The sequence below is a fragment of the Pundamilia nyererei genome, unplaced genomic scaffold, assembly GCF_000239375.1.
Source record: "Pundamilia nyererei isolate P.nyererei 1_Seehausen unplaced genomic scaffold, PunNye1.0 scaffold00269, whole genome shotgun sequence".
Lineage (NCBI taxonomy): Eukaryota > Metazoa > Chordata > Actinopteri > Cichliformes > Cichlidae > Pundamilia > Pundamilia nyererei.
In genome coordinates, this window is record NW_005187670.1 from 350,595 (window position 1) to 371,638 (window position 21,044).

General features: G+C 47.1%; 2 protein-coding genes across 2 annotated transcripts in view; one reads left to right on the forward strand and one right to left on the reverse strand.

Moving 5' to 3' along the window:
- The window catches only part of ttn.1 (titin, tandem duplicate 1), a 174,911-nt gene extending 166,172 nt beyond the window's left edge, over window positions 1-8,739 (forward strand). The window contains exons 202-207 of the mRNA XM_013915203.1: window positions 133-5,237; window positions 5,350-5,506; window positions 5,852-6,342; window positions 6,428-6,581; window positions 6,793-7,113; window positions 7,385-8,739. Of these exons, the coding sequence (XP_013770657.1) occupies window positions 133-5,237; window positions 5,350-5,506; window positions 5,852-6,342; window positions 6,428-6,581; window positions 6,793-7,113; window positions 7,385-7,677 (6,521 nt within the window). The 3' untranslated portion in view covers window positions 7,678-8,739. The remainder of the gene's footprint in view (window positions 1-132; window positions 5,238-5,349; window positions 5,507-5,851; window positions 6,343-6,427; window positions 6,582-6,792; window positions 7,114-7,384) is intronic.
- A 3,427-nt stretch (window positions 8,740-12,166) lies between these two features.
- Window positions 12,167-21,044, reverse strand: part of LOC102208306 (bone morphogenetic protein receptor type-2-like) — a 31,765-nt gene continuing 22,887 nt past the window's right edge. The window contains exons 8-19 of the mRNA XM_005750327.1: window positions 20,814-20,928; window positions 19,988-20,148; window positions 19,751-19,898; window positions 19,520-19,656; window positions 19,245-19,381; window positions 18,882-19,074; window positions 18,705-18,795; window positions 18,533-18,612; window positions 18,351-18,452; window positions 18,063-18,266; window positions 16,887-17,922; window positions 12,167-16,552 (exon numbers count right to left, since the gene is read on the reverse strand). Coding sequence (XP_005750384.1) covers window positions 16,239-16,552; window positions 16,887-17,922; window positions 18,063-18,266; window positions 18,351-18,452; window positions 18,533-18,612; window positions 18,705-18,795; window positions 18,882-19,074; window positions 19,245-19,381; window positions 19,520-19,656; window positions 19,751-19,898; window positions 19,988-20,148; window positions 20,814-20,928 — 2,718 coding nt within the window. The 3' untranslated portion in view covers window positions 12,167-16,238. The remainder of the gene's footprint in view (window positions 16,553-16,886; window positions 17,923-18,062; window positions 18,267-18,350; window positions 18,453-18,532; window positions 18,613-18,704; window positions 18,796-18,881; window positions 19,075-19,244; window positions 19,382-19,519; window positions 19,657-19,750; window positions 19,899-19,987; window positions 20,149-20,813; window positions 20,929-21,044) is intronic.

Below are 21,044 nucleotides of genomic sequence, written 5' to 3' on the forward strand. Positions count from 1 at the left end.
AAGCTCCAAAATGCTGTCTTACACAAAAAAAAATAACTATGGAATGTAAAAAACAAAAAACAATGTCATTATAAGAGCTATTTAGATTCATATATATCATGAAATCTCAAACAACTTTTTCCTGATTTCTAGTTCCTGCCAAGATCAACCTGCCAAAGAATCTGAAGGACAAGGAAGCCATCCCTGCCCTGCGTGGAGAGGTGGTTAATATCAAGATTCCTTTCAGTGGAAAACCAGATCCTGTCATCACATGGCAAAAAGGACAAGATCTAATTGACAGCAATGGACACTACCAGGTCATTGTCACCAGATCATTCACTTCTTTGGTGTTTCCCAATGGAGTGGAGAAGAAGGACGCTGGTTTTTACATCGTCTGTGCCAAGAACAGATTTGGCATTGACCAGCAAACAGTTGAGCTGGATGTAGCTGATGTGCCTGATCCTCCACGTGGTGTCAAAGCCAGTGATGTCGCGAGAGACTCTGTGACACTGAACTGGGTGGCACCAGCAAATGATGGTGGCAGTAAGGTCATCAGCTATATCATTGAGAAGTGCCCCACCACAGCTGAGAGGTGGCAGCGTGTTGCCCAGTCCCGTGACACCCATTACACAGTTACCAATCTGTTTGGCGGAACGAGCTATCAGTTCAGAATTATTGCTGAAAACAAGTTTGGACAGAGTGCCCCATCTGAGTCAAGCGGACCTGTCATGACAAAAGAGGACAAATCCCGAGTTCTGCTCTATGACAGGGAGGTTGATGATACAGGATATGTCCCCAGGAGCAAGGCTCCACACTCTGATGCCAAGAATCTGCACAACAAATTTGCCATTGCAGAGGAATTGGGCAGAGGGCAGTTCGGCATTGTCCACCGCTGTGTTGAAATTAGCTCTGAAAAGACTTACATGGCTAAATTTGTCAAAGTGAGAGGTGCTGATCAGACATTAGTAAAGAAAGAAATTGCAACACTGAATTTGGCCAGACATGCCAATTACCTTCTCCTCCACGAGTCCTTCGACAGCCCGGAGGAGCTGGTGATGATCTATGATTTCATCTCAGGTGTTGACATATTTGAGCGCCTCAGTATAGCAGAGTTTGAACTTAATGAGCGTGAAATTGTTAACTACATCAGGCAAGTCTGCTCAGCTCTTGAGTTCCTTCACACTCAGAGTTATGGACACTTTGATATCAGACCTGAGAATATTATATACACTACTAGAACCAGCTCGAATGTGAAGATTATTGAGCTGGGACAGTCCAGACACCTGACTCCTGGAGACCAAATCAAGATTCAATATACCACAGCAGAGTATGCTGCCCCTGAGATCCACCAGTGTGACATGGTTAGCACAGTCACTGACATGTGGTCGGTTGGTGTTCTCGCCTATGTGCTTCTCAGTGGCCTTAATCCGTTCACAGCTGAAACCAACCAACAGACGATCGACAACATTTCCAGTGCAGCCTACAGCTATGATGATGAATCCTTCAAGCAAGTCAGTGTCGAAGCACTAGACTTCACAGACCGCTTAATGACAAAGGAGCGTAAGCATCGGATGACTGCAGCTGAGGCACTGGCACATCCTTGGCTCACCAAACCTGCAGAGGAGATCAGTGCCAGAGCAATCCCAACTGGCAGGCACAAGAGATACTGCCAGACAATGGTGAGGAAAGAGTGGAACACTGTTGTCTCTGGTGCCCGTGTGGCTAGCGGGGGTTCCATTAGGTCTCAGCGTGGCGTCTTTGTTGCGAAGGTGAAAATTGCACCATTTGAACATGGTCCTCTTGCAGGGCAGATTGGCCACGCAGTGGTGAATGAGGGTGACAACGTGAAGTTCATTTGCAACATTGACAACTATGATAGCACTACTGAAGTAACATGGTACTGTGGTGTCAAGCAACTTGAAGCTAGTGACAAGTATGAAATTGAATATGAAGATGGTCTGGCAGTAATCACCATCAATAAGGTCACAAGAGCAGATGATGGCACGTACAGATGCAAGGTTGTAAATGAGTATGGTGAGGACAGTGCCTACGCTGAGCTGTTTATCAGCAGTGTTAGGTCTTACCGCGATTTCTTCACTGCCCGTGTGGTTAAGAGAACAAAGCGCAGAGTAGATACTGCCAGAATGCTTCAGAAGCCACCAGAGTTTACACTTCCTCTGGTCAACCATACAGCTTATATGGGTGAGGATGTGCGCTTTGGTGTTACCATTACTGTGCACCCTGAACCTCGTGTCATCTGGCACAAATCTGGACAAAAGCTTATCCCTGGACATGATGAAAGGAAATACACTTTCATCAGTGACAAGGGCTTGTACCAGCTGATTATCCACAATGTGGAGACCGAAGATGATGCAGAGTACAGCGTTGTGGCCCGTAACAGGTATGGGGATGACAGCTGCAAGGCTCGTCTCACTGTTGTTCCTCGACCTAAACCAGCAGATCTCACCCTGAGGCCCATGTTTAAACGTGTGCTTGCAAATATCGATTGTAAGGAGGGCCAGGACATACGTTTTGAGATCAGAGTATCTGGTCGTCCATCACTGAAATGGGAGAAGGATGGCACGCCTTTAGCCTTTGGACCATCCATCGAGGTTGTCCATGAGGGCCTGGATTACTACATTCTTCATGTGAAGGACACTCTTCCTGAGGATTCTGGTGTGTACAGAGTTACTGCTACCAATTCTGCTGGATCCGCCAGTTGCCAGGCCACACTGAAAGTGGAGCGCACCGCTCATGTAAAGAAGGAATATGAGCCCAGTGAAAAGGAGAAGCAAAAGATTGCCAGAAAAGAAGAATTAGACAAAAAAGTTAGGCTCTCTCAGATTTTGGCTGGCACTGTTGTCACCCCCCTACCACCTGCAGCAGTAGAAGCTGTCAGGGAAGCCGCCACCATGTTTAAACCTGCTGTTACAACTAAGAAGGGTGAGAAGACTGAAGCTGAGATACAGAAAGAGCAAGAGGAGAGGAAGAAGAGAGCAGATGAGAAGAGACTGCGTATGCCCTATGTTGTCCCCACACCTCGTATCGTTAACCCAGCTGTTCTTGAAGAAGATGTAGAAATAAAACACTTCAAACCTCTTTCTGACATGAAATGGTATAAGAAATTGCGGGATCAGTATGAATTCCCTGAGCCAATGGAGAAAATCCCACAGAAAAGGATGAAGCGTATCCGTCTGTCTCGGTGGGAGCAGTTCTACGAGGTACCAATCAGGATTAAGGACCAATATAAGCCAAAGTGGCGCATTTCATCTATGACTCAGGATGACTTGGAGACTGTGAGGCCAGCAAGGCATCGCACTCCTTCTCCTGAGATGGAGACCTACCACAGAATCAGGAGGAGGTCTCTAGGTGACCTGTCAGATGAGGAGCTGCTGCTTCCTGTGAATGAGTATCTGTCCATGAAGAGAACTGAGGAGGAGAGGCTTCGTCTGGAGGAAGAACTGGAGCTTGGCTACTCCGCTTCTCCACCTAGCCTTAGTCCAGTTCGCTTTGAGTTGTCTGCCCTGCGTCCCTCATCTCCTAGAAGGACCTACGGTGACGATGAAGAGGAAGAAGAAGTTCACAGATATGATTCCTACAGAATTCCATCCAAATATGAGGCTGGCCCAAGTTTTGTTGATCTCCGCCAGCGTCATGACAAAACAACTTATAAACCTCCAAGACAAAAGCAGAGGGTGTATGAAGAACGAGAGGACCAGGAGCTGCTGCGGCCACACACGACTGCTCAGAGAATCACCTCTTACAAGAGTGAACTCAAACGAATGGAGTTTGAGGAGAAGACACGAATCTCACAAAAGGAAAGCACTGTTGCTGTTTCAAGAATCTCTGAAGTCACAGAATCTGAGCACCTGACAGCTTTTACCTCAGAATATATCCCTAAACCAATCAAAAAGCTCCCAGAGACCGTGAGGAAAAGATCCCCTACCCCAGAAAAGGCTGTCAAGACAGATGTGACACTCCCTAAGGTTGACTTCATGTCCAGGTATGAGGAGAGAAAGCAGGCTCTGAGATCAGAGAGAAGATCTGTAGAGAGAAAGGTTGAGGTGGTGACACAAGCACCCTTCAGCCTTGACCATCCCCCACGGATTACTGTCAGGATGCGATCTCATCGTGTACCTTATTGGTCCAACACAAGATTTACCCTGAATATCCAGGCCAAACCTGAACCTGAGGTCAAGTGGTTCCACAATGGAAAACAAATCCATGGGAGCAGCAAATATACCATGACCAACATCAGTGGAGTCCTGACTCTCCAGATCATCAACTGTATGACTGAAGATTCTGGCACCTACCGTGTGGTTTGCAAGAATGCCAAAGGAGAGACTTCTGACTATGCCACACTAGATGTAGCAGATGAATACGCTGCCTTCTCTTCACTTCGCAAAGATGAAGAGCCTCCATCTGCCCATCTGCCAGAGATGACCAAAACAGAGGTATATCACGTCTCATCCTCTAAAACATCAGTAACGGAAGCTGTAACTGAGACTGTGAAGGAGACCACTACTGTTGTTGAGAAGCCAAAGGAGAAGCCCAGTGTCCCTGCCAAAATTCTGACTAAGCCACAGTCCCTCACTTTAGAGGAGGGACACACTGCCAGATTTGAATGTGATGTGGATGGCGAACCAGCACCTTCTATAAGCTGGCTGCGTGAAGGAGCAGTTGTTGCTCCCTCTGCCCGACACCACATTGTGTCTACTCAGTACAACTCCTCCTTTGAGATCTCCTCTGTTGAGATGTCAGATGAAGGCAGCTACACTCTCTTAGTCGAAAACGCTGGAGGCAAACAAGAAGCCCATTTCACCCTGACCATCCGGAAGTCTGAGTCAAAGGAGAAAGTGGTTGCCCCTCCCAGAATAACTTCTCCAGAAGCTAAATCCCCTCTTGCAAAGTCCCCTGAACCGGTCAAATCTCCCCAGAGGGTGAAATCCCCTGAGCCAGTCAAGTCACCACAGAGAGTGAAGTCTCCAGTCTCACCAAAATCCCCAACACCAAAATCTCCAACACCCAAATCTCCAACCCCAAAATCTCCTACTCCCAAATCCCCAGTCACATCTCAGAAGGAACGAGCGATTTCTCCAATCAAGCCAAAGAGAGTGATGTCACCGCCTCTTGGAAAGAAGCCGTCCTTCTCTGTTGGGCTGAGTGACATCACAGCGTACTCTGATTCTGCTGTGAAGCTGTCAGTAAAGTTGACAGGAGAGCCCACACCTACAATCTCGTGGATGAAGGATGGAAAGGTAACCTAATCAAACACTTGAACTATTCCAGAATTTGTTTTTAATAATATTTGAGGGAAATGCATCATATTTACCTTATTTAGAAATCCAGTCATATTTTCTGTATGGGCAGGTTTTGTCTCAAGGTGGAAAGTATGAGTTATTTGAGGATTCTGGCTCAGCTCATCTCGAGATCTATGAATTGGAGGCCTCTGATAGTGGGGTGTACAAGTGCACTGCTACAAACAGCGCTGGAGCAGTTTCAACTATGTGTACTGTCAGTGTACAAGGTAAGTCTACACCTGATTTGTACACCTACAAATGTTTAAACCAGAGGTGTCAAAATTACGTCTGCATTTCAGTGAAATTGGAGACTGCAGAATTTTTAGAAATTAGGAGCTGGGTAAAGTGATACCCATTTTTATTCTCAGCCATTTTCCATTGTGTTGGACAAAAGGTCCAGGCCTTAAACCTCATGCGTGTTCTCCCATTTAACTCCAAAGAGTCGTGCTGACAGATTTCTTTCTTTATCACAGCAGCTTTTTCGTTATCATGTGGAGATGGCTGTAAAATGAGTTTGACACGCCTAGTTTAAACTCTTTCCTGACATAATGTCTTTCTTATGTCTTTTCTAGGCTCAAAGAGCTCCAAAACAAAAGCTGAAATCTCTGAGGAAGTTGTAAAAAGAGAAATGATCCATGAAGAAATCTCGTCTTCTGTAAAGGAGGTGAAGACCTCCCACAGCCAGATGTCGATCACAGAGGGCCAGTCTCTAACACTGAGGGCGAGCGTCCCTGGTGCCTCTGACGTCAGATGGATCCTAAACGGGGTTGAAATGACCAACTCGGAGCAGTACAGATATGGAGTATCTGGAAGTGACCACACCCTAACCATCAGGACGGTGACTGAGCATGAGCAGGGGATCCTCACGTGTGAGGCGCAAACACAGCGAGGACTGGTCCGGTGTCAGTTTAACACCACGGTCACCACCAAGCGATCAGACGCGCCTCATTTTCTGGTGCAGCCCAGGTCCCAGAATGTTAATGAAGGACAAAATGTGAAATTCATGTGTGAAATTGCAGGAGAGCCTTCTCCTGAAGTGGAGTGGTTGAAAGACAACATGATTGTGAGTGTTTTCTTCAGAAGATTTATGGAAATCAGTCAGTTGAATTAGTCTTTAAGCCAATTCTAAATTACTTAACTGTTTGCAGATATCTGTCACATCAAACTTGAAACTGAGCCGCTCTAAGAATGTGTATACTCTGGAGATACGTGAAGCCACAGTTGCAGACAGTGGGAAATACACAGTAAAGGCCAAAAATCAGTTTGGACAGTGCTCTGCAACTGCGTCCCTCAACGTCCTCAGTAAGTTACCGTCGCTGCGTTTCAGACACCGTGTCACAGTGTGTTTAATTAGCTTGTATGCTAATGAGTCTTGGACTGCACCAAAGCCACTATTTAGTGGAAATCCAAGGCACTTGAGCATCCTCAGCTTACACTCAGTGTACGCAAATGGTTTGCAGTAACTGTGCACATTGTGATATGAGCCATGTGCTTGTCATCTGCATCCTTACAGCTCTTGTTGAAGAACCGACAGAAATTATAATCGCAGAACAAAGAGCTTCTACTGACACTGCAGCAAGCATGCAGAAAAGATTCATGTCCTCCTCAGTTCACATGGAAGCAGCTTCCATGCAGGCCAGCAGTGTCAGCAGCAGCTCCCGCTCTGCTGCTGCCGGGTTTTCATTTGAGAGCATGTCTGCGACTAGCATGTCAGCCACGATGGCCGAGTCGGTGGTTTCCATGAGCTCCAGGAGCACGATGATGGAAATGTCTGCTCATACGCATGCCGAGTCCTCGTCCTCACTGAAGGCCCTCACCACGGGGATTAAAAGAGGTGAGACGACTTTCAAAATGTGCATGTAAACTCAGACAGCAGGACCCGAATGAGTTTCTGTGTGACAGCAACTGTAATGGTGAAAGCATTGTGGCATTTCTCCTTTCCTCCTCTCACTGTTATCATCAGCTTATGATTCAAATATCTGCACTGATATGTTTGCAACAACATACGAGGGAAGACAAACACATGGTTGTCACCAGCAGCCTGCTGTTCTCACACAGCCTTTGACCGTAACAGAGTCTTCATCCAACGTTCTCTTCTCTAACAGGCACTCCACCAAAGGTCGAAGCTCTTCCAGAGGATGTGTGCGCAGAGCCGGGGAAGTCTCTAACCGTAGTGGGGATGTTCTCCGGAGACCCCACACCCTCTGTCCAGTGGGTCCGCTCAGGTCGGACGCTCCCCAATGGGGATGAGCGATACCACGTGGAGAATACCACTGACCTCTCCACCCTCGTGATCTCTGCAGTGAAGGAGGCTGATGCCGGAGCGTACACCCTCAGACTGTCCAACGAGCTCGGCTCCGACTCTGCAACCGTCAACATTCGCATTCGGTCCATGTAAAAAGGAAGACAAAGTCAATTCACGTCCCCCGTTTCCCTCATCCAGAACCTCTTTATTTAGTGACGCAGCACCAATAATCCTACTTGATAAAGATCTGGATTTCTGTTCTTGTAAATATGAACTATTTTTGACATTAATTTATGCCAAACTAGACTAAAGTCTAAAGTTGTTATAAAATGTGCCATATTGGACAGTTATGACTTAGGATTTTTGACAGACGTTTCTGTGACATGTACATAATGTATATAGCCGAATTTAACGGTTATGGGAAATGTATGCATTGTTATTTATGACAATATAATATTAACTGAAACAAAAGAACAAATGTTTGAACAGGAGAAAGTTTCCGCTGGAACGAATACCCTGTGAAACCAAGAAACTAAAATCTGTGCCTCAACGGTAAGTTGAAGTCTTTAAGATTGCCTCGGCAGGTAGAGAGGTTCCCTGCTGACGTTATAAATCAGAAACAGAAGGACAACGTTTTTTATTTTATTTTATTGTTTTTTGGACGCGCTCCTGAGCGTGGGATATTACAGTTTCATATGAATTGTACCATGAGCGTAAGACCCCGAGTGCTGTTTTCATTACCCTCGTGTAAGCAGCGCAAAACGGCCTTGCGCTCAGACCGACTGTGTCGTACCACCACAATTTGATGACCGGCTCCGAGTGTGAGCGGCCTGCACTCGGAGCGTTAAGATCATTTTAATGAAGAGCGCTGCTTCTGGCGCAGGACGGCCGGCCTGGCTTTGGAAAACAGAACATCTCCTGGCCAAATAAGTGAAGAGAAAGTCAGAGCCGGCTCTTCTGTGCAGAAGCAGCGCCGTCTCTCGGAGGACAGTTAGCAACATGCTTTGTGTTTGAGTGTTTGTAGCTTTTAGTCGTTTCACCGTGTCAGTAGTCAGGGTCTCCTTCGTTCGCCACAGGGACTTCATGTCCCGTGAAGAGAAAGCAGTTAAGTCTCGCCCTGCACTTTGAGTTCATTGATCTGTTGATGTAGAATTGTTTCCTCCTCCTTGAGATTTGTGCATTACTGATTTAATAAAGCATGATTTCAGCACTACACACACGCTCGTCTGGATTTATTGTGTGGAGATGATGGAGCATTTTCACAGTGATCTGAGGATTTCCTCCCGATTTTCCCATTCAGATAATTATTACATTCAGGTGGATTGAAACATGATAATTCAGTGAAGTTAATGGGAATGTGCTCTATTTAATGACTTTTATATAGTTTGTTACTCAGTGGCCCGTTGCTTGTTGTTTGTCACATACAGAAAACAAACCTTCATGTCAGTGTTGTTTTGTAATATTTAACTGTCAGAATAAAGTAACTCCTGGATATCAGGGCGAGTTACGAGCGGTTTACACGACCAGGACCAGACTGATGAGTCTCCGTGGGAAATATGAATGTGAATGTGGGATTAGACTAAGTCCAATTAAACAAATAACCTAATGATCTCGCCCAGGACCCCATGCCCCGGAGCCAGGCTCTGGAGGGACTGCTCAGATACACCTGCAGGAGGAGCCATACAGGTCTGATGTTCCAGTGTAGAGACGTGGACCATCACCTCTCATTTAATGGGCTAACAGTCCACCGTTAGCTTCAGCTGCACACAGCCTCTACAGGTCTTCCTCAGTGGGCCCATCTTCATCATCTGCCACAGTTCCATCCATTTCATTTGTCACTCTTTTTCTGAAGGGCCAATCCCACCTGTAAGGGGAGTTTTCTCAAAGATGTGATTGGGCCAGCTTGGTGTGAGTCTAGAGGGTCTCAAACTCGCGGCCCGTATCACCCCTACTTGTGGCCCGTACATTGACATGAAAAAATATAACGCAGTTTGATGTTTGACTTTTTTTTGTTAGGGGGGATTTGTTTGTTGTTGAGTGCAATGTTAAAATAAGTTATTTAAAAAACCCAAAAATGATTGAATATGAAGGCAACATGAGCAGAGAGCACAAGCATGCTGAGGGATTGGGTGTGTTAGCTCAGTGAGAGTCACAACTAATGTGTACACTTATGTCTGCGCTTTTATTTTGTTAAATACGAACACAATGATAACAGAAGTGCTGCCAGGTGTTCATTTGGTGACTCAATGAAAGGCTTCAGTTTGTTAAGAGGGGGGTAAAAAAGTGTGTGTTTTTATACAATATTTGAAATTTAAAAAACCAAACATTTTAGGAAATCTTTGTGGGTGTTTACTTGTTTTGTTTTGTTTGTACTACTTGAACACTAAAGTGGCCGTCCAATGAGACGACAGTGCCATACGGCGCCAACTTAAGAAAACACCAGCAGTAGGAAAAACGCTGCAAAAGCACACAAAACACAACGGAAATAGGAAAAAACACAAGTGTTTCTGGGGAGACAATAACCTGACGGACCAGTTACAGGAACCAAAATATAGTAAGAATTGAAAGAAGTGGGGGATCTATCGGTTTTGTGAGGAAAGAAAAGATGAGAGGTAATAGTGTTAGCTTGACTATTAGCCTAAAGATCCGTCATCAGTATGATATGAATCATGATAAAACACGCCTACCGTGTTTTGGGTTCCTGCAACTGGTCCGTCGGGTTATTGTCTCCCCAGAAACACTTGTGTTTTTTCCCATTTCCGTTGTGTTTTGTGTACTTTTGCAGTGTTTTTCTTATTGCTGATGTTTTTTTTAAGTTGCAGTCTGTTTGGCCTCTCAGGGCCACCGTAGTGCCAGCAGTGGCCCACAGCTTGAGAGCCCTGCTTTAGAGGAACACCTGAGCACAGGTTCAGGTGTGGACCTTTGATTAAAAGGTAAAAAGAAGCATTTAATAAGCTATCTGTTTGATTTAAATATATATCTGCTGTTTAGATCTAATCATGATTTCTTGTATTAAATATCGTCATGTTTGTGATTTAATGTTTGTCTCACTCCTGTTGGACAGCTAACATGCTAACAGTGCTATGCTAATGCGAGCTGTCTTCTTGTAGTTGTTTGCTGACGGTCTCCATTCCCTCCGTGGTGGGTATGCAAGTGAAGAGGGAGACTACATCAAAAGACACCATGGTTTCATCTGGATCCAGGGTAAGTTTCTGGACGTTGTCGGTGGAGTTCTCGATGTGGTGTGGGATGTTCCCCACAAGAGGTGCAGGATGGTAGCAAGGTGTTTCGAGATGTTGTAAGTGGCTGAGTTTATGCTCCTGACAATGGGTCTGAGTGGGACCCCTTCCTTGTGGATCTTAGGAAGTCCATAAATGCAGGGTATGGCATCCCCTGGATAAAGTGATATGATATGTGAGGCGGTCAATGATTTTTGTCCCTTTCAAGGTCCTGAAGGCAAGCTATAACTTTCTTTTTGTAGTTGCTTGTGGGGTCTCGTTTTAAGGCTTCATAGGTATTCTTGTCACTGAGGAGAGTAGTGATCTTTGTGTGGTATGTTGAGGCGAACTGAAGAGGAGGAGCGGGACAGATGCTGCTAGGGTGAGCCAGACGTCTCTCGCGGAGTCCTTTAGTGCTGCGGGCAGGCAAGGTGTTCAAATAGGCACAACTTCTGTTTTTTTATTACTATATGATGAACTCTGCATTATTAAGCGATAAGAACAAGTAATCTGGTGTCCTGTAATCATTATGATGCTATAATCTGAGATGCAATAAAAGATACAGTAAAAAAAATAAGTTTTTGTACAAAGTATCGGATCAGTATCGCCGATACCACCAATATTACTTGGTATCAGATCAGAAAGGGAATCAGTGGTATCGCACATCACTAGTCTGCAGACTGACAAGCTCCGCCCACTGATACGAGCTGGCTCCCTCCGCCCACAACAAAAACATGCTTCGCTTTCCTTCTGGTGCCAACAGCCGGTCTTCTGCAATACTGACATTACACCACTGCGTTGCGCTATTGTCACGTAACTCCCGCCAAACTCCAGTAGAAAATGCCATATTTAAGATTCCCCTCCCACGCTCAAAATCTAAACACGGTGTTGAGAGCAACTTAAAAATAGTAACAATTAAAAAGGCTTTTATTGGTTTCCAGTAAAGAATACAATCCAAATCAAGTAATGTGTGTTCTGTTCACCCTAAACATGCAATGAAACTATAAAACATGACACATAAAAGCTGTTTATACAGTAAAGTTTGTGTGGAAGTTTCTTTCTATTCCTTTATGTTTACTTTATTTTACTCCAAACTCTGTTTGAAGATCTTTTAAAATCCGTACCTTATAACTGAGGACACACTCTCCACTTCAGTCTGTATAAAATGTCCAGCTCCACCAAATAAAAGCCATCAGTATTTTCTTATTTTTCTCAGGTTTACATAACGCTCAGATATTAAATGTTATAAATATCAAATGATAACTCTTCTGGTCTGCAGGTGTCACTCCATAAAACCCGCTTAGAGAAATGCAGACGCACAGAAACAAATGTTTGTAAGTCACAATCATGCAGTTTCTCACACTTCAGTCACCTGCTAATGAACACCTGCTCACAGGAAGTACACATAATAAATGAAACTTGTGCACACATGGATCCTCTGCTCTTTATTTCATGATGAAGTGAAGCGTGCGATACTTTATGTCTACATGGAGATACAACATGTGGGGATGGAAGCATGAAGCAGCAGCTTTAATCTGCAGCTTTGTACAGCATGCTGTGTGGGAGGTGCTGTGAGCATGTATACAGTATACACTGTGGTAGTTGGTCCCATATGAACGTACACAGAGTATTTACAGTACTGGAAGCTATCATACACACAGATGGTTATCAGGTTAAATCATCCACTCCTCCACCACGGGAGCACAGAACGTTCAAACTAACCAATGACAGAACTTCAGTCATGTGATCCATCATGCAGCAGGCTAAATGTGCTGAATATGTTCATCTAAATGTGTTTGTACAGGTGGAGAGCTTAATCTCGGAGCATTATGAGGACTACATGAGCTACAGTAAAAGACTTTAAAGGGAACCTCAGCGGCGGCACAGCGCCACATTCTCAGCATCAGCACTAGCCACGAGCTAAACGCCACGAGAACGGAGAACGTCCAGCAGTCCACAGCTTCAGTTGTTTCTGCAGGTGCTTCAGTAACAAGACCAGATCTAAATGTAAGGTTTACATCTCATACTAACTCTCACAGGCAGTATAACAGATGGACGCAACTGAAAACTGCTCCCAAAGCAGAAATGCCTTAAACCTGCACTCATTTTAAAGGCCACCAGGGGGCAACAGCTGTGGGTGCAACAAGACTTCCTGTCCTGTAGACGTCTGTCACCTCGGTAAATACTTCCCTAACGAGTTTGAGCTCCATCAATTGTTTCATGTCAAACCGAATAAAAATTTATGTTCATGTTATAATTTATTCATTTTTTTAAACTTTTGCTCAGAAATTGTTAGCCAATGAGTGAGCAGTATCAGTCCCGCCCCTTTTCTTAGGGCGGGACTGATACAGCGTGGGACATTGGTTTCAAAATGTCACACGCTGATCTAGAAGCTTCAGACATCAGCGGGCGACATCACTTCCGTCTGTTATGCTGTCTGTGGTAACGATGGAGCTCAGCGCTATGCTAACATCTCCGTTGTTCTCAGAAACCATGACATCACCACTCAGACGCTGCGAGTCAGAGTTACAAACAGAAGTCACAGCATCAAAAATCATTTTACCCGTGAGGCTATCGCTCAGCTGGCAAACATCACGAGAGGAAACGCTCGATTGAGACGTTTGTGCACCGCACAGAAACGCAGCGTGAGCTTCATAACTGTAAATTAAAATCGCAGGCAGCCTTTTTCTTGTTGGCTAGCTTTAAGCCAAAGTCCGTATACACAAACCAGTTTTATTCTACTGAAACACATCTGAGGTGCTTGTTGCTGGTTCACGTTGTCTGGAAACCTGTAATTACCACGTGTGGGCACAGGGGGCACTGTTCAGCCAATGCTACGTCACACAGAGGTGGCGGTAACACCACAGAGACCGACGTGGTTTTCTGGACCGAAAAAAACCTTCTTCTTCAAGCTGATAGAGCGTGTTTTCTGAAGGTTTGCTCTTTAATCGAGGCTGGAGAGAGTAAGTCTGAGCGAGCGGCCTTTGTTCTCTGGAAATGATCACTAATTATTTATCTGTTGGTTAAAACCGGCTCCAGAAAGCTGCTTTCATATTTGTTAATCAGGTTCAGTCAGTAAGTGTGAGAGATCTACATCTAGTCCTCCACTCGGTCAGGCTGCATGATATGACCCACACAATATACACACATCAGCATCTAAAAACAGTACAAACGGTATAAAACACAGACATAACAAAACAGATCATTTTGAAAGGCATCAATAAAAGTTAACAGTATGATCATATTTCAGCTGACTGCACTGATGCTGTAATATTGTTAGTTTGAAATGTGCTAAATGTGAATAACTTCCTGTAGTAAGTGCACATTTAAAGGAGAAGTGTCACATAAACACATATAAATGTAAAAGGTTACACGTGCATTTATAAAAAATCGAAACATTCGGAGAAACAGGAGCAAAGAGTCAGTTTGGTATAAAAAACTGAAACACAAAGCAAAGTCAAATAAAAATAAAGACAAAGAAAGCAGAGTTCTGTTTCCTTCCTGTTTCTGTAAAACTCCAGAGCCCACGTTTACATGAACTCTGCGAGGAGCACACATCAAATGGAAATCAGCAGAACATACGTGCTCAGTGCTCAATGATGAGCTGCGCCCAAGGACCGATAGGTGTGACAAACCCACGTCTTTGATGGGCGGAGCTTATTTACTTGCTGTAACGATGTAGCAGTAGTGTTTGTTAGCATATATGTTCTTTGAGAAGCACAGAGATGTTTCAGTGTGTAAAACATGTGAGCACATTTGGTTTTCCTGGAACAGTCAAAAGGAAAGAGTGACGTGTAAACAGCCTACACATGGACCTCCACCCAGCTCGAAGCAGCTACACCTTTGGTCTGAAACTGAAAGGATGGAAGCGTTTACTTGGAGGTGGAACAGGAAATGAGACCTAACGTGTTGTGATGAGCAGGAACAAAGTCTGAGCTGTACAGTCTGATGGCTGCTGTCCTCTTCTTCTCCTCGTTTCATCTCCTGCTCATCATTTTACAAAGCAAGCAGGTGTTCCTGCTGACGTCAGTGTTGTTACCTGAGAAGCTCGTACATGGCCGAGGTTTCGCAGGTCACGTTCGCGGGTCACGTGGTTTAATAAAGTCCACGGGACGCTGGCTCGTCTTTTCTCCAGCGCTGACTGCAGCAGACCTCTGAAGGCAGTCGAGACTGTTCGGTAAAACAAAGTGCGGATAAAAAAGAATAAAGGTTGTCCAACAGTAAGGTTGTCGATCTGTTGCACATTGAACCAAACAGACCGTCAACAGGAGGCATCGTGAGCAGCTGCATAGCTAGATTGACTGTTTCAAGCAGAAACGCCTCTTCAGATCACACCACTACTGCACAAAGACACGCCAACACCGACACGACGTCCTACATACGTCAATGTTACTGCTAAAATTGCACCAGGTATCCTTTATAAGGTCTGTCCCTAAATAAATTTCATTAAAGTGCATAAAGATATGACTGCTGTTTTGATAACATCACCTCTGGTCATTCAGACTACCTGCACTACCAGCCCAGAGGTGCATGAACCTTTCTACCAAAACAGGGAAGTTCTTAAGTCTGGGTTCAGGCCTCAGCCAGCATCGAACTCTCAGAGGGGACGACCCCTGATCCACGTCAGACCCAAACAGTCACTGCTAGTCCTGTTCAACGTCCTGCAGCAGCAGCACAAACGCTTATAAGTGAAAGAAGATGATGCTGAGTGCATTCAGATCCCTCTGTGGGACAGGACACAGCAGGAAAACAAGCCTAAAGAACTCAAAGGGAATGTCTCACTCAGACCTACGACGAGCTCTCGGCCATGCCCTTCAGCAGCCGGCCACATCCTACTCACAACAGGAAACATGAGGGAAGACCAGCTGGCAGTCACAGCTGGAGACACTTCAGTCCTACGACAGGGTCAGTGACACACCTGCAGAGATAAAGAGGCAACAGACTGTAGGTACACTCAGATTCTTGAGCCGGGGGTGAGTCTGTGGAGCTGGAAGCTTCTTTCATTTGGACACCAAATGAGATCTCTAGGCTCGCAGCTACAACTAGTCCTTCGAAGCCTGAAAGTATTCCAGAAAGGAATTCCTTCAATATCCAACGGAGATTCCTGTAGATCAAGCCCACCCCCTACAAACAGCTGACTACACCCACCAGCCACAGAAGAATCATTTGGCCTCATCACCAACACCACCACTGTTTGGTCGTCACAGGTAACCTGATCTAGGTAACGTGTCAGAGGTCAGCTGATCACAGGACAGGTCCTGTCCATAAACAAACACATACTAGAAATTTAAATTCTGTCATTTGATGAAAAGTTCCTGCTGAGGGACGGATTTTGCATCCAGCTCCGAGTCGGCTCTGCGGGGTTTGGTTCTGGTTTGGAGCTGCGGGGGCCACACAGGTATCAGCTACCGACTCGTTTATCCACAACAAAAGAAGAGGAAGACAAAGAGCAAGAAAATTAATGAGATCTTAAAGAAAAGCAAACTTCGGATAGCTTTAGAAGCAGGTCATCCCGTCGGGCTCAGAGGTGGTGGTCGCCGTGGCGCCGCCTCCAACCAAAAAGACCGCAATGCTGGATTTGGACTGGTTTAATTTAGGCATGCCAACACTTCCTGCTCTACAAACACCGGATGAGAACTGGTTCTGGCTGCTACTGGCGTCAAACTCGAAGTCCGGGTCAAGAGCCGTATCTGTGGAAACCACCCAGGAGGCCGGACGCCATTTTTTCAGGGTGTATGGAGTCTTGACCCGACGCTTGATTTTCTCCCCTGAGGCGCTCAGACTGCCGTTATCCACCACCAAAGCATCATCTGAGGAGAAGAAAGTGTTACAGATGTGAGGAGTTTGCACTGTTTTTGCATCTTCGTGGAGCTGCAGAGGTCACCCATGCTGCAGATCCCTCACAGAAAACCTGGAGTTCAAGCCTTCGACTGATCTGACTGAGCCCTGACACGCTGATAATGATGGCTGTATTGTACTGAGTTTTAGAGACAGATCACTGTAATCAGTTTGTCTCTGATGACCTGGTTACGTCGTGGTACACGGTGTAATCAGCTACAGACTGTCCAGCTCGAGCCAGTTTTGAAAAACTGGAACCTGCAGCTTATAAGTTTGTTTAAAAGTTCAAGAACAAACATGACTCACCTGAGGAGGTGCAGGGAGAGGACAGGTCCAGGGAACAGGGCCGCTCAGGTCTCCTGGCTTTGGTCTGTCCCACCTGGGATCGCATCAGACCTGCTGTCTGTGGCTCTAAAGCTGAACTTTGGAGACCTGCAAGTTGTGGACCTGAAGCTTCTGCAGGAGCTGTGGTGTCTGAATCTTCAGATCCCAAAGCTTCGAGGGTTTGCTCCTCTGGAGACGAAGCTCCTGGAGTTCCTGGTGATGAAGGTTTCTGAAGGAGGATTAATGCTTCTGTTGGGGCGTCGGGTCCTGGTGAGGCCTGGCTTACTGAAGCTTTTGTTAAGTCAGAATCTTTGCAGCCTCGGGGCAAAGCAGCGGTGACACAACGCACTGGGTGACCTTTTGAGTTTTGGGCACATCTGGGGGTCGACGTGGTTTCAGAGTCTTCCTGGAAACACAGACCTGTATCCACACCTTCGCTTTGACTGTGGGTGGTGGGAGGGGCCTGCAGTGAGAGGGCTTTGCTGGATGAAAGGAGACCAGAAGGAGCAGAAAGTTGAACCTTCTGCTCCAGGTCAGAAGTTGGGGGAGGGTCAGCTGATGAAGCCAGGGGTAGCCGGTTGTTGTTGTTGTTGGAGTTCGAGCCTCGGCCCGATAAGATGCTTCCAGCGCGGCTGTGACGATGATGAGCAGGAGGAGGGGCTTCGCTCTCAGCAGGAAGCTGCTCTCTGCTCAGCAGAGGTTCATGTTCATCAGGACTGAAGTTGAGGAGATTCAAATGGCTGTCTTCTCCTCCCCTCACCCCTCCATCCATGGTCCCCTCCTCGTCCTCCGTCTGCGGCCCCGCCGGATTGGTTCGACCTCCGCCTATCACACCGTTCGTCACCAGGGTGGGGACGCCTGCGCTGTGACTGCTGCCGGCCGTTGTGATAGGCTGGACCTCTCTTCCAGCTGCAGCACTGCTTCTCACGTTTGTGCTGTTAGTAACCGTGGTTACCAGGTGTGGTTCTGCAGCCATAGCAACCATCACTGTGTTCATCTTGGCAACACCTGTTTCCACCTGGAACATGAAACATTTTGGATTAGTGACACAGTTGGCCCGCCAGATACAGCTTCAGCTCAGCTGGTGAAACACCGAGTCGAGTCACGGCGAAGCTGTCTGAGGATCAGCTGGAGAACCCGGTCACATCTAAGCCCTACCTGTCGGTGGTTGGACTTGAACTTCCCCAGCTTCAGCCGTGACGAGGTGAAGCCGCTCTCCTTGACTTTGGGCAGCAGATGGAGACTGGTGGGCCTCTGAGGCAGATTCTGCTGTTTGGGGAGTGGGTGGATGGAGGAAGGAGGGCTATCTACACCTCTAACAGCCCGCAGGCCACTATGAGAGGTGGATGGTGAGCTGTTCACCTGGAACAAAAGCAACAAGCATGAGCGTCTGATACGTTCATTCATCGGCAGCCACGCGCTGTACAGGCCCTCAGCTGTGTGTACCTGATGGTGCAGCACGTCGGTGGGTTGTGATTCGGAGCCAAACTGCTTCTGTGAGTGCTCCATCAGGTTTTCATCAGAACTCTCCCTCAGGTTCTTATCGACCTGCAGACACAGATGTTGGCAGATGTTAGTGTGTCGGGATGGAGGCCACTGAAACGGAAGAAAGACTTCAAGGTTAAAACCTCTCTGGGGTCGAGCTTTGTGGCCTCCAGGTCTTCTTCTGTGAGATGCAGGCAGACTGGGACACTGGGCACGGCGCCACCTGGAGGACGGCGGGAACATGTGAGGTCACAGCTGTGCTCGCTGCTTTAATGAGGTGTTTGGGTTCATGTCGGGGGCGTGGCTGTTTGTTACCTGTGTGCTGAGTTTCAGAGATGGTGCAGAGTAAGGTGGGCGGGGTCAGGATGGTGGTGGTGGACACGCTGCTGTCTGTGGACAGCCGAGCCTGACGGACAGACGGACACAGAGCGATGAGACGCGTCCACGGTAACTGTTCGTTCAGGTGTGCTCTAATGGCGGCCGAGCTCCTACCTGCGCCTGCTGCCGTTCGTAGTTGATGGAGTTCCTGTTCTTCTCGCCGCCTTCTGCCCCATTTACAGTCGTCTTGATGAATGATGCCTGGTGGTCATCTCCCTGGAGATTTCTGACCACGCCCACATGAAGATCCTCAATGAAGGGGGAGGCGGAGCCACCGTGAGGAGGCCACCGGCCATGAGACAGATTCCTGAGTGACAGACAGGAAGGAATGAAATCAAGACTTCCTGTCTCTCAGTTTTACACTGTGCATTTACTGTGACACAGTACCACAGGTATCGTGTGTACTCGTGGTACTGTGTGTACTCGTGGTACTGTGTGTACTCGTGGTACTGTGTGTACTCGTGGTACTGTGTGTACCTGTGGTTGTGTGCTGCAGTGTGTGTACTCAGCAGTGTGAGTTCATAGAGCCTCTCCTCTGCACACTGAGCGGTGAGCCGAGCCTCAGCGTCCTGATCCCAGCAGTCCTCCATCGTGTCCTTCAGCGAGCGCAGTAACTAAAGTACACAGAGTGAGAGACACGCTGGGATTACTCTACATCCAAAATACTTTTGGGAATTACCCTTTGAACCTTTGTCTAACTTCAAAGGTTCAGGCTGTGGAGCAATCTGACCACATCAAACTGAAAGACGGACCAGGCTGTTCTCCTTCCAGGCCTCGGGGAACCTGGGTCTGTGTTTCTCTCTGACCACCAGGCTCTGCATGTCCTCGAAGCTCGGATGATTCCCGAGCTCGGCCTGGAACGCCAGCTGGTACTCTGGCACCGCTTCCCCTGAGCGAGCAGTGAACACAAACACGCTGTCAGCTGAGGTGGTGCTACTTTACTGTGTGTAAGCAGACGGTGTGCAGGTGAGCGCGCTGCGTACCTGGGAACAGGTCGGAGCACCTCCTGAAGCTCTCCCAGTACAGCAGACCCAGAGCGTAGACGTCCACCTGCTTCAGCGCCGACTCGCAGTCTCTGAGGTTTAGAGCTCCGCCCAGAACCTCCGGAGACATGTAGCGCACTGTCCCCACCTGCACACAAACACACCATCCATCAGCTCCGCCCTCTGCTCATTCCTCACCTGCACATCAGATCAGAGCGAACGTTTATGAACTTTGACCTCAGATATGGCCATGGTGTCGTCGTCTCCGGGGCGACAGGGCCGGGGTCCCGTCAGTCTCATGGACAGGCCGAAGTCGGCGAGGACGCAGGACAGATCGGCCCGGACCAGGACGTTCCTGCTGGTCAGGTCTCTGTGGGCGACGGCCGGTTTGTGCTGGTCTGAGACAGTCGGGTACACGTGTTTGTTGTTGTTTACAATCGACCAGGTAAACAAACATATCAGCAGGAAAGAAAAGCACAAACAGGAAGAAACCAAGAGAGCAACGTGCAGACGTTTCAGAGCAACGCAGCCGGACGATGACGGCATTCACGTCATGAAGCTGCCGATGAAGCCAAGAAGGCGTTCTGTTTCCTCCGACACACGTTCAGCGATGGAAACATGAAAGAATGACAAACTGAGCCTTTTAATGTTTTTACTGTTAAAGAGAAAAATAATTTCATCAGAAACATCATCCTTTCTTTTCATGTGACAATGACACATATTACGTTCATAAACAGCTGGCCATTATCCACCCGAGCCTCTGCTGTCAGAGAAATAATCCTCCAACCTCAAAATCAGCACCATTCATCCCAATATTTAGATATTTATTATTCCAGTATTCCATTTATGTCATTTGTTCTCTAAACAAACTACAGCAGCAGACTGGGTCTGTTCCAGCCAGCAGGGGGAGACACAGCACCTGTTTCCAGATGCTCCTCACACCGACCAATCCGCTGCTGAAAATAGACCCTGAGAGCGGCACCGTTTCTTCCTGTCTGTGTGATCAAAGCCTGCGATGAAGAAACGAGGATGACTCTGCACGAGCGACACGAGGTCGTCTTACCTCCTCGGTGCAGCTCAGTGTGCAGGAAGGCGAGGCCTCTGGTCACGCCGTGAGTCATCCTGCAGCAGGTCAGCCAGTCCACAGTGTGGAGAGACAGGTAGTGAGACAGGCAGCCCTGCAACACACACACACACACACACACACACACACACACACACACACACACACACACACACACACAGTTTGACCCTTAAATGCAGCTTTGTCTGATCTTTTTGACACTACAGGAAG